Below are 17689 nucleotides of genomic sequence, written 5' to 3' on the forward strand. Positions count from 1 at the left end.
GTGTTGGCCAAGATGCTTCTTCAGTTGTTAAATGAAGGGATTGGGCTAGATCACCTCCGAGATTCCTTTTTGAAAATTAAAAGACCTTTAAGCACAGAAAAAGTGACAAAGCTCTCATGTCTGATAACATGGCTATCTGTGGGACTGCTGGGCAACGATGTTCTTTACCCAGTAGAGTGTGGATAGTCAGTGAAATAATGCCCACTTAATTTAGAGTTCATTCTCTTGTGTGGGTATCCAAGCTAGTCTCCACCTGTGGTGTGACACTAATGAATGTATTACACGACCAAATATGCCAATGTTTGTTAACTTCTGAATACCACATTTTCCCCTCCTGCTCTAACCAACTGTTGATAAGACCCTGACATCCCAGGTATTAGAACCAGAATCTACTTTTTTTAAGGATATGCTCACTCATGGCAATGAAATAGGTACTGTTATTCTCATTTTACAGAGAATAGGCACAGAGCTTAAATTACCCGGGGGCATGATACTTGGAATGAAGTCTTCTAGATTCTATTGCTGTATCTTACCACCTGCTCAGTAGTAAACTTGGGGTTTCACCTTACTCTTCACATATTTGGTCTAAATTATATGGATGAAAAATCATTAAAAAGTTACCATGTGCCATTGATGATTATTAAGAATGTCTGAGGGGTGACAATGATCTCCACTGTCATGCTAACACCAGTTTTACAGTTATGGGCTTGTGCTGGTACCCTGTCATGCACTTGATTGCTTTCCATCTTGAACAGCAGTTTTCATTGTATTGCAGCTGACTAGGGTAATAGCTGGCATCTAACTGGCTCAGTTGTGACTGAGATCCATGCCCCATTTCTTTCAGTCATGATGCTAGTTAACATCACGTATAAATTCAAATAAAAAGGAGACAGAAACGAGGGCAAGGCCCGAAGTACTACGTCATTTTGTGTGAGAATGTATTCGAGTGTAAATGAACAGGAATATTTCAAGACAAAAATAATTATAGCTTTATTGTGTGAGTTCTTTGTACTTATAAACCGAGTTTATAAGTAATAACCTTTCTCCATGTTAAAAAAATAATCCTAGGGAGTTGGTATTCGTGTGCGTGAAAAGCAATGCCAAGGTTTAAATCTCAACACGGATTAGCCTCCGCAACTTCATTAACAAAATCTTGATTCAGGCAAGACCTGCTCTAGTCACCAGATTCATATTCTGCAAAAGGGAAAGATTCCCCAGTTACTGAAAAGGGGTGTTTATGCAATACAATCCTAAAGAGACAAGGTGTTTTGGGTTTTTTTTACTTCATTACCGCGCTTTCCCGTTTTGGAGGGAAGAAAAGTTTGATAGAGAATGCAAAATGGCGATCTCCAGTGACGTCATGCCTGCCACGGTTGGTCGCGCACCGGGACTGAGTAAGGGCGGAAGCAGGTTCAAGTCGCTTCAAGACGCCTCATTACGGGCGGTCCTGGCTACTTACGCAAAAGGACAAGTGTCAACAACGGGCGGATGTGTCCCAGCGGATAAGTTACTAAGGGCGGAAGTTCTCCTTTTAAGGGCGGAAAGGCCCTAACCCAAGAATAATAGCTTCAGCGCTTATCGTGTTTCAGTTACTTCCGGGGAGGATCGGAAGTTGCTTTGTTTTGCTTCAAGATGGCTGCGGGGATGTATTTGGAACATTATCTGGACAGTAAGAGCAGGCTGGAGGAGGGGGTCAGGGGTCAACAGAGTGGTGGCGGGGATCAGGGCTGAGAAGATCTATGGCCCCGAAGTCCCGGTGGTTAGAAGGTCACAATTGTGAAGGGGTTCCGGGAGAGAAATATTGGAGGATGTGAAGAAAGAGGGGGCGGGGCAGCAGAGTCTAGGCTTCGATTTGGGGTGTAGATGAGGGAGGGGCTGCGCGGCGGGGCTGATATCTTTTGAAGGGCTAATGTGCATAGCCGGAAAGATTTTTGCTGTCCCCATCTTCAGTGTCTCCAGCCTCGGTATATTTTTTTCTCAGAATCGGTCGTTTTAGTATATCACCCACTGCCATTTGGAGCAGCGACAAAGACCTCGCGGCTCCTCCGCTAAGTTTTCTCAGAAGTGGCTTCTCATGGGTATGTGGGTTGTGAGTGACCACTGTCAGATGATGAACTGGAACGCTTCTCTTGTTGGAGTAAAGATCCAATTCCCATCAAATAGAAATCTAGTGTTATGTTTATGCCGTTTATGTAACCCACCCCTGCACAAAGTATGTCACCCTATGCGCTTACATTTGTCTTCATGTTGGGAGTCATTCATTCATTCATTCATTCGTTCATTGAAGGCTTGTTATGGATCAGACATAATGGCAGGTGCTGAGGATATACAAAAATAAGTAAGACATAACCCCTGCCCTCAAGTGCTCATGGTCTCTTGTAGGATTCTGCTAATACGTATAAAATAGTGTTGCAAGTGAAATACTAGAAATACATTGAAAGGACACTTGATAACACTGGAGAGAGACTAATTACCTGGGGATGGAGTTAAAGCTTTACAGAGGATGTGATGTTTGAATAGTCTTGAAGGTGGAGTCTTAATGGGTTTGTGGCAAGGTCAGGGAAAAGTGAGGTTAGAGTGTTTGATATATAGGACTCTAGGTGAAAGACTGGGAAGTGACACTGGAGAAAGAGGCTGGGGTTACAGTGTGCAAGCTCTTTTAAAGCCACGCTAAGAAGCTTGCACTTTAAATAGTGAGGAACCAACAGATTTTTTAAATAGAGTGATTTTTATAAAGCAAAGTAACTGTATGTATGATAAACTGGAGCATAACATTGGTAGTAGGGACATCAATTAGTGATAACAGTCTGGGTCAGAGATGAAGATCTGATCTCAAGGAGTGACAGAAGTATTTAGAAGTTAATTATGACAGGACTGATTGATGACTCAGTGGTTGAGAGAGAAGGGAGGATCTAAGGTGACTTCTTGAATTCCTGCTTCGGATGTGAGGTAGACAGTATATCATCAACAAAATAGGAAATTCAGGAGTAAAAGCAATATATTTAACTTAATTTACTTTAATTTAGAATTAAGCATAGGAATGGTAATTGTATCCATGAGAATGAATGAGCTCAAGATGATGGAAAAACAAGTGAGAAAGTGAGAGGATTAAAGTGTAATCTCAAGAAAACATTAACATTTAAGGGACAGGCTATGGAAATGTCAATGTTGGAATTACCAGTAAGTATATGATGAGATTTGGAATCCTAAGAGGAAGAAAGTTACTCAAAGGAGAAAAGATGTTTCAGACGTATATGTTAGAATAGGACTAACAATAGGTCACTTGCTCTGATAAGTCATTAGTGACTTAAAGTAATCTCAGTAAACTGGTGGTGGCAGATCTGAGGTTATAGGTTAAAGCAGTGGAGGCATTTTAAAAGTTTGAAGTGGAATGATGCAAAGAGATCTTTTGTGGGAGAGACATAAATATTCATGCATTTATTCAAGTATTTATTGAGGTCCCTCTGTATGCAAGTCATAGTTCTATATGTTCTAACACAGTTCTGTTTCTAGGGGAACACAAGACAGGCATGCCCAGCCGTTCTAGAAAGTTAGGGACACAGATACCCCAAAACAAAAAAAGCCTAGGAAATTACACAATTAATTACTTAATTATAGTTGGATATGTGCCAAGCAAGGTAAAGATAGAAAAACTTGACAGTGTAATCCAAGACACTTGTTGGAGTCGAGGGAAGTCAAGGTTGAGCGGAGCTTGAAGCCTGAACAGAATTTAGTAGGCCAAGAGGTATGGTGGAAGTGGGATCAGGAGGACCGGGCGGTGCATTCCAGGCAGAGAGGGCAGCATGTGGAAAGCCAAGTGGCAGGAAGAATGCTCGTAAGTTCCAGATACTCAGAGGAGGCCAGTATGATCTGAGCAGAGAGAGCACAAAGGGAGACTGACAGGAGTGCAGGCTGGTGTGAGGTAAGCCAGGGCCAGAAAGTGCAGAATAGGACAAGGAATAGTACTATAGCAAGTTACTGGAGGCTTATAAGCCGTAGAGTGGCTTGATCAGATTTTCATTTTTTCAAAGAATATTCTGGCTACTATATAGAGAGCAGGTTGTGTGTATGTGATGAGTGGTGGAGGATACCATGAGAGTATTTGTGAGTTGAGGGCAAGAAGTTTGGAGTCAGAGACTGAAAATGAGGAGCAAGGGCTCATTTGTAGAGTAAGGTCACTGAAGAGAGAAAGTGTGGGAAAGCTGTGCAGAGATGGAGAGGTTAGTTGTGCAGAGGCAGACACCGCCTCTTCTGAGAAAGGAATGATGAATGCCATCACAGATACATCCAAGGGTTCAAAGGAGGGAAAACTGAGTCCTGTTTTAGACCTGTACTTTAAAAGCAGCTATAAGGACTGTGAAGTCCAGTGATTCTGTTTCTCCTCTTCACCCTAGGTATTGAAAACCTCCCCTTTGAACTACAGAGAAATTTTCAGCTCATGAGGGACCTGGACCAAAGAACAGAGGGTACGTAGAGAGTAAGGAGTCCATGTGTATACTGAGTGTGTGTGATCCTTTCTTTTTCTGTTCGGTGGTACCATATCGTTTGGTCTGATCTGGAGGACTGTGGTTTCTCTCTTTCTCACTCTTGCATTTCTTAAAAGGAGAGTGATGATCTGCACATGTGTATCAGCTTTTCCATAGCAAATGGAATATTGGGACAATGCCTGAAGAATTCAGAGATGCTACGTTCTTCATAGCTTCCTCAAGAAGAATTCAACAAACCACAGTCAACTCTAGAATCATTTCTGTTCACCATGTTCAATATATTTATAGGAAGGCTAGACTCTTTCTGCTCTACTGGATTGTTAATTTTACTGTCACAAAATTCAGTGTGGCTTTGGACTGCAACTCATGTAGACAGGAGCTTTGCTGTATGAGAAGTTCTTCAAGAGGAAAAACAGCAATTAACATCAGGATCTCTACTGTGTATTCAACCTTACAGAAGCACTAGATACCACCTGTGGCCTTGGACGTTGAGCAAGTTTGGCTGCATTAAGGCATCCATTTGAAGTGTGAATGCCTCAAGTGAATACTTGGAATGGTCAGGTTGGTCTTTTCAAGGTCAAAGATGTTTGTTGGAGCTATCCCCCATACGTGCTGAAGGATATATAGGTCTTATCTTCCATCCTTATGTAGCCATGCTCAAGGATGTAACAAGCTGGTGTTAGAATACCTAAAACTGTGATTTAAGTTACTCTGGGTAACTTTACTCATGAAAAGGTGAACAGCATCTAAAATCCTGGATGTAGGCCCCTGAGAACTGCCTGCCGAATTCTGAGAACCAGCTTGCTTGCTTGCTTCGTAGTACAGTTCCAACTCTTGAGTTGATGCACAGAAAGACCGGTTGGAGATAATTGAACTACTTTCTTTTTCAGCTTCCTCCAAAGACCTCAAACAAATGGGGCATAAGTATAGACTGCACACTTCCCGTTGTCTGTTGCTGCATACTGTTACAGTCATGCTTCTGTCTCTTCATTGACATTATTTATGAGTCCTACCAAATGTTAGGTAGTAGACTCTACAGTCTCCATGTCTCGGGACATCACCTGCCTTCCAATATTAAAATGTTTGGAGCAATATTGAAGATAGCAAACAGAAAAGAAGTGAGGGGAAATATTAACAAGTTGCAAATGATGAGCGAAATAAGGTGGCAGTAAGTAGAAGAACTGTTACATTAATGAACTAGGGCTTCATTTTAAATGGATGCACAGACTAGAAGCCAGGAGCAGTGGATGACCCAGCCTGGCTTACAGTACTCAGAACTGTTGTGGGATATTTTTGAGACAAGAAGCCAGGTGGTTTTTGAGACAGAATTCACGGTTCAAGAAGCAGCAGAAGCCCTGCAAAGAAGCATCTTCAGACCTCAACAAAAATATACTTCATATTAGTGCAATGTGCAAAGGATCCATCATTATGTTTCAATAATTTGTTTCTACTGATAGCAATGTTTTCAGCACCTGAAGTCACCCTTAAACAAATATTGTCAGTATGTTGTATTACTTGAGTACATGGCACAGTACCTGTGAACTTGCAGTGCATTTTAGCTCGAAGGTTATCATGGTCAATGGCAAAGGTCCAAGGAACAAGAGAAAGAAGTGTGCTTCACCTAGCCGCTCGGGCCATTGTGACCAGGCCTCTCTCTATTGTAGACCTGAAGGCTGAGATTGACAAGTTGGCCACTGAGTATATGAGTAGCGCCCGCAACCTGAGCTCCGAGGAAAAACTGGCTCTTCTCAAACAGATCCAGGAAGCCTATGGCAAATGCAAGGAATTTGGTGACGACAAGGTGCAGCTTGCCATGCAGACCTATGAGATGGTATGGCCCTGTTCATGGCTCCCCACCTACCTCCTATCTATTCCTTGGGGTCCTAGACCCCTCCTTCAGCTATGTCGGGATCCGTTTTGGGTCTGAGAGATCCATAGAATCTGTCTTAGCCTGTTTTCTTTTACTGGAACCAGACTTGTACCTCCTTCTTCTCCCTTCCCATCCAGGTGGACAAACACATTCGGCGACTGGACACAGACCTGGCTCGTTTTGAGGCTGACTTGAAGGAGAAACAGATTGAGTCAAGTGACTATGACAGCTCTTCCAGCAAAGGCAAAAAGAGTGAGGAGGGGGGTGGGCTGTGAGCGGCGGGGTGAGGATGCAGAGGGAGAAGAAGCCAGCTCTCCAGCTATGAGGGAGGGGCATCAGGTTGGAAAGAAGGAGAAGAAAGAGGGCTTAACCCATCTTTCTGTCTCCCTGCCTTCTGGCTTTCCCCCTCTTTCCTAGAAGGCCGGACTCAAAAGGAGAAGAAAGCTGCCCGTGCTCGTTCCAAAGGGAAAAACTCAGATGAAGAAGCCCCCAAGGCTGCCCAGAAAAAGTTAAAACTTGTGCGCACGTGAGTGTATCAGGGAGCACTTTGTCAGATGACATGCTCTTCTCTCCCACCCCCCACTCCCACCCCACCCTGCCCCTTGCCACTTTCTCTATCTTCTGTGCCAGTATCTCCTCTCCTTATCATTTTGCTGTTTGCTGGACAGAGAAGCCCCAAATCACTTGCCCCACCAAGGTCTCAAGTTGTAGTTACCTTTGGCATACAGATGACACTTTCTCTTCCTCTTGGCATGCAGAAGTCCTGAGTATGGGATGCCCTCAGTGACCTTTGGCAGTGTCCATCCCTCTGATGTGTTGGATATGCCTGTGGATCCCAACGAACCCACCTATTGCCTTTGTCACCAGGTCTCCTATGGAGAGATGATTGGCTGTGACAACCCTGATGTGAGAACCGTTTTGCCTCAGAATGGGGGATCCTTGGGGACATAAAGAGAGTGGGCACTAGAGGAGGGAAAATAGTTGAATAGTGGGACTTCAGAATAGGAAGAAGGCGGTTGGAGTTGTTTGGCCTTGGGACCTCTAAGAATTCTCCAAAGGGATGGGATAGGGGAATACTAAGGAATGAATCTAGGGGTGGGGACTTCTTTGCTTTCCTCTGCCCCACCCTGGTCCGACTTTTGCTTCTTCCATCCTGTTCCTTTTCTAGTGTTCCATAGAGTGGTTCCACTTTGCCTGTGTGGGGCTGACAACGAAGCCTCGGGGGAAATGGTGAGTGAGAGTTACAGCAAGAGCTGAGCTGCTCCTAAACGGTGTAACAGAGGGCATTCTCCCTCACTCACTTTCTACCTCCCCTTCTCTATCTTTCCGTTCATTCCTTTTTAGGTTTTGCCCACGCTGCTCCCAAGAACGGAAGAAGAAATAGATAAGGGCCTTGGATTCCAACAGAGTCTCTTCCACATCCCCGGACCCAGGCTAGTGGGGAGAGGAATGCCTGTGCTGGGGCCAGGGCCTTCAGGGAGAAGAGGATGGTGCAGTGTTAGCATCCCTTCTCCTCCCCTCTCCCTACTCCTGGTGCTGAGGCTGCATCCAAATCCTGGTAGGGAGGGGTGCCATAGCCACTGAGGATGTGTGCTCTCATTCAGCCCACCCCTTCAGAGGGAAGTGGTCTTGCCCACTCTCCTTTTGCCTCCATGCTGAGGTTGGTGCTGTATTTCTGAGGGATGGTCCTCTTTACTCCCCGTGCTTTGTATTTAAGGACTTGGGCAGTAGCATGGGGGCACTCCCCCAGCCCTCCTAATTCCCTACCCCCCGTGGGGGGGGGAGCCATGGTATAATAAACTTCCATCATTCTCTTCCTGCTTTTTCCATGGTGGGGGGGTCCCCCAGTTTATCTGGGCTGTGGCCCTAGTTAAAGGGGCACCCCTTCCTCTGTGCCAAGAGGAGTCACCCTGGCCCTGTGAATGGGAGAGGGGACAAGGTGGAATGCAGATAAGACACATGTGAAGGAATTTGGTAGGGGAATAAAAGCTGTACCTGTTGGCCTGCTGTGTTTTTTGTAGAGACATTTTAGTACATGTGCTAAGCATTTTTTGTGTGTGTTCTGCATTCTCTGGGTTTGCTAAGAGGCAGGGCGATGACATGCCAGAAGTAGGACAGGACATGGAACCAGAAGTACCCCAGAATGCACAAGTTCTCACCTGGGGAAGGACAAAGCTGGCCGGGGGGTGCCTCACACCCAGGGTTTCCAAAACTTCCATAAAACATCTCTTTCACTTAATTTCCAATAAATGTGTATTTGCGTTTTATACATATACTATTATATGAAATATTAGCTTAATTTCTTACTTTAAACACAAAACAAAAATGTTTTCTCCCCTTCCAATTGTCTTGCTCACCTCCCACTGGGAAAACACTTCTGTAGGCTGAGCCATTCTTACACCTGAGCTCCCCCTCACCTGAACCCTGCTTGTTTCCCCTTTTGGCTTGTTCCCCATTTCCTACCTGGAGGCTTCCTCTCTGGTACCTACCCAGGTAGGCCCTGACTTTGTTTTGTACATTCTGTTGTGCCGCCCCAGAACCCTGTCTGTACTGTACTCACAGGAAGCCTCACTGGCTACTGGGCAAACTGTTTCTTCAAGTCCTGGTTTCATCATCTGTAAAATAGGGATGAAAGTATCCACCCTAATGTATTACCTTGTTAATGGAAGAAGGTGAGGCACATAAAGAACAACACAGAACTTACTCCATCAAAGGTACTGCGTCAATGATAACTGCGCCGTCATCCTATCCAGCTGGAATATATGACACGGGAGGACCCATACCCCCAACACCCGTCAGTTTCTGAGGCCCCGCCCCCGGCCCTTTGTGACGTCCGAAAGCCCGCTCCTGCCGGCTCTGGCTTGGCGGGTTAGAGGCCCGCTTCCGTCTGGGAAACGCGTGGGGATTGTCTGGGGCCATGAGGAAGCTCGCTGCTGGCTTCCTTCTCTCACTCCTGAAGGGTGAGAATTCCCATCTACTTGGTCTCTTCCTCCCCGGGCTCGGTCTTCTCCCTCCGGAGAGCCCTTCCTTTACTGTTTCTGACACCTCTCTCAGGGAGGTTGCTTGAATGTCCTCCTCGATCTACCCCCCCCCCCCCCCCCCCCCGGGCTCTCCTTTGTCTCTGCCCCTGGCATCACTACCCGGCAGACATCCCCGGTTCCTAATTTGCACGGGGCCCCGCTGGCCAGGCTGGGTCTGTCCCAGGCCTGGAGGGGGTTTTGGAGTTCCATCCAGCCATCAGTCTGTTCCCGCCTCGCAGTGGTGCTCCTGCCTCCATCAACTACCCCAGCCCAGGATTCAAATTCAGCCTCCACTCCAGGCAGCCCTCTCTCTCCCACCGAATATGAACGCTTCTTCGCACTGCTGACCCCTACCTGGAAAGCAGAGACTACCTGCCGTCTCCGTGCAACCCACGGCTGCCGGAATCCCACCCTCGTCCAGTTGGACCAATATGAGAATCATGGCTTGGTGCCTGATGGTGAGGGCCCAACTAGTGGGGCAGCCCTGTGCTCACGAGACAGAGGAAGTGGTATGGCTGGCCTCTGACCCTATGCCCATATTCTCCACTCTCCAGGCCCAACATGCCCACTGCCCCATCCAGGAGGGAGCTCCCCCTGGTGCGTTCACTTTCTCCATCCCTGCCCCTTCTCAGGCGCTGTTTGCTCCGACCTCCCTTATGCCTCCTGGTTTGAGTCCTTCTGCCAGTTTACTCAGTACCGTTGCTCCAACCACGTCTTCTATGCCAAGGTGAGGCCTGGGACAAAGGTAAATCTGGTGTTGCAGGACTGAGGGAGAGGCAATGGCAGTAAGGAGCTGAGGGAGGGCTCTAGCAGGGCCATCCTTAGATTCTCCCTCATGCTACTTTGCCTATTATTCACCCAGATTGTGTACGAATACAGCCTCACATTGGGCGTTCAGACTGTCACTCCTGTTACTGCAAGAAAAGGAGGAGAGAGGGATGGGAAGAGGCAAAGAGATAAGCCCTTCCATTTCTTCTAATAGGCAGTGATTTCATTCAAGTCAAACACAAGAGACTGAAGGCAGGGGTGTGGCCTAGACATGGGCTTTTACCTTGCAGGGGAACCCTTTCTCCGGTCTGGAGGGTTCTACCAGGGACCATGTCCCTTCATCCCTACCCAGGAACTGTGAGACAGAAGGCATGCTAGAAAAGGGACTGAAGAGTAAGCTGGAGTAGAAGTCCACCCTTTGGGAAAGGCATTCCCACATTCCTTCTCTTCTTGCAGAGAGTCCGATGCTCCCAGCCAGTCTCAGTTCTCTCACCTAACACTCCCAAGAGGATAGACTCTTCTGCTGAAATCCCACCCACCACCATGACCTCCCCCATGTCATCACACTTCACAGGTGAGACCCTCCCAGCACCTGGAAGACTACCAGCAACTCCTTCCACAAATCCCAGAGCCCAGGATTTAAGGCATCAGTGGTAGGGAAATGGGAAGAAAGCTGAGCGAGGGTGGGAGATGGGGAAAGGCCTCTCTTTACATATGGGAGAGCCTGCTTTTTATGAATACAAGTTAGAGCTTTCCTATTCCAGAATATCTTCTGACATTACTTACCACAAGTCTGCCCTGAATCCATTTTTCCTAATGCTCAAAAACATTCCCGTGTTTGGATGTCCTCTGGGACTTTTATAAGCTAACATCTTCAGTCTGGAAAGGATTAGCTATTCAGAGTATTGGTGTTTCCTAAGTGAAAATGACAACAGGTGGTATTTGAGGTGGGAGTTAAGGAAGAGAAGCACTTGTGAGAGAGGCAGAAAGGTGACATAACAACCAACACCACAATCACCACGGTAATCTGTTTTGATATTCATACTCTTTCTGTGTCTTTTATACTTGGCTGTGTGAATAAGTATGATTTAGGCTGCTTTCTTCTGTCTTGGTGTTTATGTGTGTGTCTCTTTGTGAACAAAGGCACTCGGGCGTCCAGAAAGCTAACCATTCCCTTCCTTCTCTTTCTTGGTCCCTCCCAAACCCAGCTGCAGCCACAGAGCAGCAGGCCTGGCCCGAGCGGCTCAAGAGCAATGTCGAAGAGCTGCTGCAGTCCTCCCTGTCCCTGGGAGGCCAGGAGCCAGGGCCAGATCACAAGCAAAATCCAGGGCAGGAACACGAGCAGGAGGAAGGGCAGGAGCAAGACGAGCAGGAGGAGGAGGAGCAGGAGGAGGAGGGGAAGCAGGAGGAAGGAGAGGGGACAGAGGAGGGACTGGAGGCCATATCTGGGCTGCAGACAGACCCACAGCCCAAGTTCCAGGCTGAAGTTTTATCTCCCAACCCTTTCTCCTTCACTCCCCGGGTGCGGGAAGTGGACACTACACCTATGATGATGGAGAATATTCAGGAGCTCATTCGATCTGCCCAGGAAATGGATGAAAGAAATGATGTATATGATGAGGACTCCACGTGGAAAAGCCAAAACTCTGGCAGGTATAGGAAATTCTGACTCCCCCACCAGCCCTACCCTTCCTGCTGCCTTCTTTGGCCATGAGAAGCCGACTTTCCCAGCTTCAACTTCCAGACCCACTCAGACTTGGTTGGGCTTCAGGCGCACGTAGCAATTACCTACCTCACCTGTTCTTGGCCATCATTGGTTTAAGCACCGCCCTCGAGTGCCTGTTTTCTATACGGTGTAATGGAATGAGCCCTGTACCTGGAGCTACTAGACTTGAGTTCCGGTCTTGTCTGTGGTCTTAATTAACATCGCAACTTTGAGAAAGCTCCTTCCCCTTTCTGGACCTCAGTTCCTCATTTTTAAAAGGAGGTAGTTGGTCCAGATGCCTCTGAGGCTCCATCGAGCTCACTGAATGTGTGTGACCCAAGAACAGAGGCTGAGGGGAGGGGAAGAGAGTGGATGTGGCTTTCTGCCCCAGCCCTCTGGCCCACCCCCACCAGTCAGTGCTGTCTCCTTGCAGCCTCCTGCAGCTGCCCCACGTGGAGGCCTTGCTGGTGATGTGCTATTCCATTATGGAGAACAGTTGCACCATGACCCCTACAGCCAGGGCCTGGCGGCACTTGGAGGATGAGATCCTTGGTTTCGGGAAGACGGTATGCCCACCATGCTGTTTAATGGATACATGCTCACTGGGCATCCTCTGGGCCTGGCAGTGGACTAGGCCATGGGAATGGTGGGATGAGCAGGGAAACAGCAAACATGAGGCATCACTGGAGAGGTTCTCTTCAAGTGGGAATCCTTCTCTGCAAGGACATCTCCAGCTCAGCTTAAAGGAGGAAGGCTCAAGACCTAGTCTGGAATCTATTCCAATCCAAAATTCATTCTTCAGCTCTCTGAGTTGTTAGGTTTGAGTCATCTCCTGATCCAGTTCACCATCTTCAATACTTGGCTTTGCCTCAGGTGCAGCTCTCCTTTCCACAGGGGTCATAGAACCCATTCCAAGGATCTGTAGAGAGATTTCAGTGTCAATGTGTCCTCAGCACCCAGCCAGTCCTACTCCCAGAAAAATATCCTTTAGGTTTTCAAATAATACAAGTTAGCAAACATTTGTTGAGAGCTGGTATGCCATCCATTCATCCATTTGTGCAACAACTATTGATTGGGCTCCAACTCTGTGCTAGGTATTTGAGATGTTGGCAATGAATACAGTAGATCCAACCGTCTTGGAGCTCTGGAGTCTAGTGGGAGAGACAGACAAGGAAACAGGCAGAACAGCGTGCTGGGATAAACGCTGTGATAGATAAGTACAAAGTGCAGAGAGAGCGGAAGGGGAGCACGACTGTCTGCGGGAGGATCGGAGAATGCGTCTTAGAGGAACTAATGTTTAAACTGAAACCTGAGGAGGAAAGACGTTAACCAGGCAAAAGAAGGAGCTCAGTAGAAGGTTCCTGCTAGAGGGAATAGTACTTATGTGCAAGAAAGAGAAGAGATTTCATGAGGAACTAAGAATGAGCATATTGCTCCTGCCCTTAAAGGGCCTAGAGCCCAGGAGAGATTCAGCAGCATTACGAAAGGGTGTGGTAGGTGTTGAGAGAGTGTTTTAAGTGTGGCAAGTTCAGGAGTCATGGAGAGCCCACTGGATTTCAGGGTTTTGGTTAAGGGAACAGTAAGGAGCCCATTTTGCCGGGAGCAAAGCAGTAGGAGTCAGAGATAATAGTAAGGGTTACAATGTGGAAAACCTCGAATGGTAGTCTGAAGCATTTGTTTTTAATTTGGTAGGAAAGAGGAATTTAGTAAGCATTTTTGGTCAGGGACATGACCATGCCTCCCTATGAGCTGTTGTGCAGAGTAAACAAGGTGATGTGGGAGATTTTGTCACTGTGGCGTGCGGTACCCATGGGTGCAGGAGGAGGAGGACGCATTGACTGGAGATCCTCCTGGGAATTCGGAGGGGCTCAGGGTGGAGAGTCCAGCTAGGAGGTGAGTAGCTCCCCTCTGAAGAATGTCTTCCAAGAACTTGGAGGTTTTGAACCTAGGTGCTTAGAGTATAGGTCTTGAAGTTAGAAAGGCTGTGAATCTTTGTCCCATTTCCACCCTTTCTGAGACGTGTGGTTTTGAGCAAGTTAGCCTCACTGAGCCTGTTTCCTCATGACAATGGAGACATTATTAGTACCTGTGCTAGTGTAGCGTTCCTGTGAGGGCTAATGAGATGATAGGGTTTAGAGCCATGGTGCCTAGCCCTGTGTCAACTCTTTGTAAATAGCATTATCATTGGGGAGGGGGCAGAGAAGGAGAGAGAGATGGTTAGGAGTCCTATTCAGATAAGTTAGGTGTGAGTGTAGGTCACACGATGGTAGACATTTGTCAGGCACTTGGCAATTGAGGATTTGGAGTTTGGGAAAGAGATCAGAGCTGATGCTAAAGATCTGGGTGTCACTTGCAGAGAGATGACGATTACCTGGGAGTAGATAAATCATCCAGGAGGAGGGTGAACAAATAGAGAGCGGAGGCGAGGTCCTTGAGGAACCCTTGGGGAGGGTGGGGGAGGCAGAAAAGCCAGAGAAGCTTTCTGAAGAACCTAAATGCAAAGACTTTGTGGGGATGGCTCTGGAGGGCTGAGGACTGGAAAGTCTCAGCCTCAGCCTCTTAGCCACACTCTTGCCCCAGGTCTGTGACAGCCTTGGACGGCAGCATATAGCTACCTGTCCCCTCTGTGACTTCTGCTCCCTGAAGCTGGAGCAGTGCCACTCAGAGGCCAACCTACAGCGGCAGCAGTGTGACAACTCCCACAAAACGTCCTTCCTGAGCCCCTTGCTTACATCTCAGAGCTTGTCCGTTGGTATTCAGGTACGTAACTAGCTGGGCAGCCTGCAGTGGCGGGGGGTGGCAGCGGGGTGCTCAGTCTCCAGGCAGATCTGGGCAGTGGGAAGGGAGGCCTGCAGGGGCCAGGAACGTGCATGCCTCCCCTGTCCCTGTCCCATGTGCCACAGATAGGGACTGTACAATCGGGCCGCTTTTATGGGATGGATTTTTACGGCGGTCTCCGCATGGACTTTTGGTGTACCCGGCTAGCCACAAAGGGCTGTGAAGATAATCGAGTTGCCAGCTGGCTCCAGACTGAGTTCCTTAGCTTCCAGGATGGGGATTTTCCTACCAAGGTCAGCACCTTTTCCCAAAGTTCAGCCCAACCCCACTCACCCCAGTTCTTTCTGGCTACTTGCTCTAGGCAGCCCATTCTGGGGCTTGGGCCCCTGGCTTCTGAGAACCAGTCCTCACTGAGCCTCCTGCCTCTCTTCAATAGACCCTACACACACAGTAGAGCAGGAGTGCATTTGACAAAGGAGTAGGAATTAGGAGGGGTGGTGGCGCGGGGGACTGGGAGGCAGGAGACAGAGGTTCTGGTCCCAGTTCTGCCAGTTACCTGCTGAGGGGCTTTGGTAGAGTCACTTCCCCCTCTAGGCCAAAGTTATATTCATCCCTGTAACAAATGACTAGGTGATGCCTGAGGGGCCACCAAATACCGTGACCCAGTATTTCACTGTCTCAGTTTGACAGTTTCTTTCTTGGACTCTTCCTGTGCTTTCCTTATTGCATCAACTTTGCTGTTTACTTCCCCAAAGCTACCTCCCGTTTGGAACTATCTGTTGTGCCTGAGACCAGGCCACTCCCTTCTGTGGTTTAGCAGAGGGACGCCTGCCCAGATCCAATCCCTGGGACCCTATCTGGAAGGGATCTCAGAGATCATCTCTGCTGCTCCCCTGGATTTATAGGTGGGAAGGTGAGGTCCACAGAGGGAAGTGATTCACCCAAGGCCACACATTAGAGATTGTTCTACCCTCTCCCTCATTTACCCATCATTAGAAGGCTCCCTGAGATTGGACCACCAATTGGGCCCCCTTCCCATGTTCTGCACCCTTGGTGCCCCCCTTCTCAGTTCCCCCTTCCTCAACCATTTTCTCAGCAAGCTGACTGGCAGAACAGCCACTTGCCACTCTCTGGCTCCTGGCTTCTTCCCACTAACTGAACTATGACTGAGAGTGGGACGGGAAAGGCAGAGGGGACAAAGGCCTATTCCTCAGAGAGAGGGCACCCTAAGTATAGAAGGTCTGGTTCTGAAGGGCCACATTCCTGACCCTAGTGCTGGTACTGTGAACACTCTAGAGAGCTGGGGTTTTGTAAGGCTTCTGATATGTCCCCACTGCCCCTTCTCTGGCTCTTGGCTTAGATTTGTGACACAGACTATGTGCAGTACCCGAACTACTGTTCCTTCAAAAGCCAACAGTGTCTGATGAGAAACCGGGATAGGAAGGTGAGCCCCTCACCCTGCCCCCTCCTTCTCCCATCAGCCCCTCAATCGGTCACCTTGGTTGGGTCTGTTCTGAGCCAACCCCCATCCCCTCACCCCCCACTCCACCCCCCAGCTCCCAGCCGCAGGGATGTGGAAAGCAGTTCCCTTCCTTGCCTCTCAGGGCAGAGGCCTCCATCAAAATGCTTCCTCTCCTCCACTCTTCTAGCCTTGGTGTAAGCAAGGTCCCCCTAGGCTGGAAGGGTCTGGGAGGGAGGCTGCCTATGAGAGATGAGGGTTCTGAAGGCAGCACAGGAAGATCCCCAGCTGGGTTGAGAATTATTGTTGAGGTGTCACCCTCAACTCCTGCTCTTACTCAGCAAGTAGTCTGGGGTAAGTCACTTCTTCCCCCAGCCTCAGCCTCATTTCTAAAAACGGGACTGGGCCTCTTGGTGTCTCTGGCAGCTTGAAAAATCCACATCTGAGTTTTCTCCTTCTCTCTACTGCCCTGTGCCCATGCTCACCTGCCTCTGGTTCTTTGGGGACTCCTGACACCTCCCCACCTCTATACCTCTGGCTCCTAGCTCTGTGACCCAGACTGTGTGTACCCAATCCCCATGTAGGTGTCCCGTATGAGATGTCTGCAGAACGAGACTTACAGTATCTTGTCCCCAGCCAAAAGCGAGGAACTTGTGCTTCGATGGAGCCAGGAGTTTAGCACGTCGACTCTGAGCCAAGCTGGATGAGCTGGGGTTCGTCCTGTCCCCACCCCAGCCTGACCTTTCCACATTCTCCATTGTTTTCAGACTCCATTTGTCAATTTGCTTCCAGGCTGCCCCTTTTGGGTTTTTCAACCTGGCCCCTACTTACGTTGTCCGTGGGTTGGGGCAGCAGTCCCAGAGAGGTCCATGATGGGAACTTAAAGGACGTTTTTGCATAAAGTGTTTATTTTCAACCTGTGTGGCCTATTTTGGTTATGATGCCATCCTCAGCACAGTGCCCCGTGGGAATAACCCTCCACCCCTCGAGGCTTGTGGATCCATCTGCTGGTAATTGTGCTCAGGGAAGCAGCCACCTGCCAGGAGAAGAAGCTCTAAAAAATCGAGAAGTTGGATTGCAGAAGGCCACAGCGGGGGCTAAGGGGTCCTGTGGGCCATGAGGGTGTGTGTGTCCTCACCTGAAAAGCACTGGGCCTCAGGAGCTCAGATGTGAGTGTAGAATTGTCCCTTTGGAGGACGAAGGCCAGAGCCTGACCGAGATCATGTAGGGGAGGGGTAGGGACCCCCCTCCAGGGAAGGAGGGCAGGACTTGGATTTTATCAGAAGGGTGGAAACAGCTGGGGCCTGGAGCTCAGGAAACCGTTGAGTTGACATCCAGTAATGGGCCAAATGGTCTGAATGTTGAGGTGGTTGCGTCTTGGCAACATGCATTGAGATGTGATTCCAACATTGGCCTTTAATTACTTGGGATCTCCCAGAATGTGTCCTGAAGACACACATGTTTGGGAAACTGTATAGTCTCTCCCTCTCTTCTATAGGTTCAGTGATTAACAATAGTAAAAAAAATGATGGAAAAGTTCAAATGCACAAAAATAGAATAGTATAACACATCCGCATGTACCCTTCACCCAGCTTGGATTAT

The 17689-nt window shown here is 48.3% G+C and overlaps 2 protein-coding genes across 6 annotated transcripts; both read left to right on the forward strand.

Moving 5' to 3' along the window:
* Positions 1-1559: 1559 nt before the first annotated feature.
* Positions 1560-8358, forward strand: ING4 (inhibitor of growth family member 4). Of its 5 annotated transcripts, none has more exons than XM_019754458.2 (8): positions 1560-1669; positions 4395-4466; positions 6152-6318; positions 6495-6609; positions 6775-6883; positions 7116-7263; positions 7526-7587; positions 7702-8358. In XM_019754458.2, exons 1-8 carry the CDS (start codon positions 1633-1635, stop codon positions 7739-7741), a joined length of 750 nt encoding a protein of 249 aa, XP_019610017.1. In that variant the 5' UTR covers positions 1560-1632; the 3' UTR covers positions 7742-8358. The 5 variants fall into 5 exon arrangements, with proteins under 5 accessions (XP_019610017.1, XP_019610019.1, XP_019610018.1 ...); XM_019754460.2 differs by having other exon boundaries at positions 6495-6600; XM_019754459.2 differs by having other exon boundaries at positions 1561-1669; positions 6778-6883.
* A 149-nt stretch (positions 8359-8507) lies between these two features.
* On the forward strand, positions 8508-16808 carry ACRBP (acrosin binding protein). The gene is given in 10 exon segments (XM_074326140.1): positions 8508-9608; positions 9611-9835; positions 10010-10104; positions 10602-10719; positions 11354-11798; positions 12284-12416; positions 14431-14610; positions 14754-14921; positions 15989-16072; positions 16672-16808. Coding segments are annotated over 10 exon segments (1755 nt in total). The 5' UTR covers positions 8508-9424; the 3' UTR covers positions 16795-16808.
* Positions 16809-17689: the final 881 nt, after the last annotated feature.

Source organism: Rhinolophus sinicus, linkage group LG02 (genome assembly GCF_036562045.2).
Source record: "Rhinolophus sinicus isolate RSC01 linkage group LG02, ASM3656204v1, whole genome shotgun sequence".
NCBI classification, from domain to species: Eukaryota; Metazoa; Chordata; class Mammalia; order Chiroptera; family Rhinolophidae; genus Rhinolophus; species Rhinolophus sinicus.

What these genes read in the sequence shown, in the direction of transcription:
- ING4 (XM_019754458.2), top strand. Translation starts at nt 1,633, where the DNA reads ATGGCTGCGGGGATGTATTTGGAACATTATCTGGACA. An exon ending in TTTGGAACATTATCTGGACA is followed by an intron (nt 1,670 to 4,394) that starts GTAAGAGCAGGC and finishes TCTTCACCCTAG; the next exon opens with GTATTGAAAACCTCCCCTTT. An exon ending in CCTGGACCAAAGAACAGAGG is followed by an intron (nt 4,467 to 6,151) that starts GTACGTAGAGAG and finishes TCTCTATTGTAG; the next exon opens with ACCTGAAGGCTGAGATTGAC.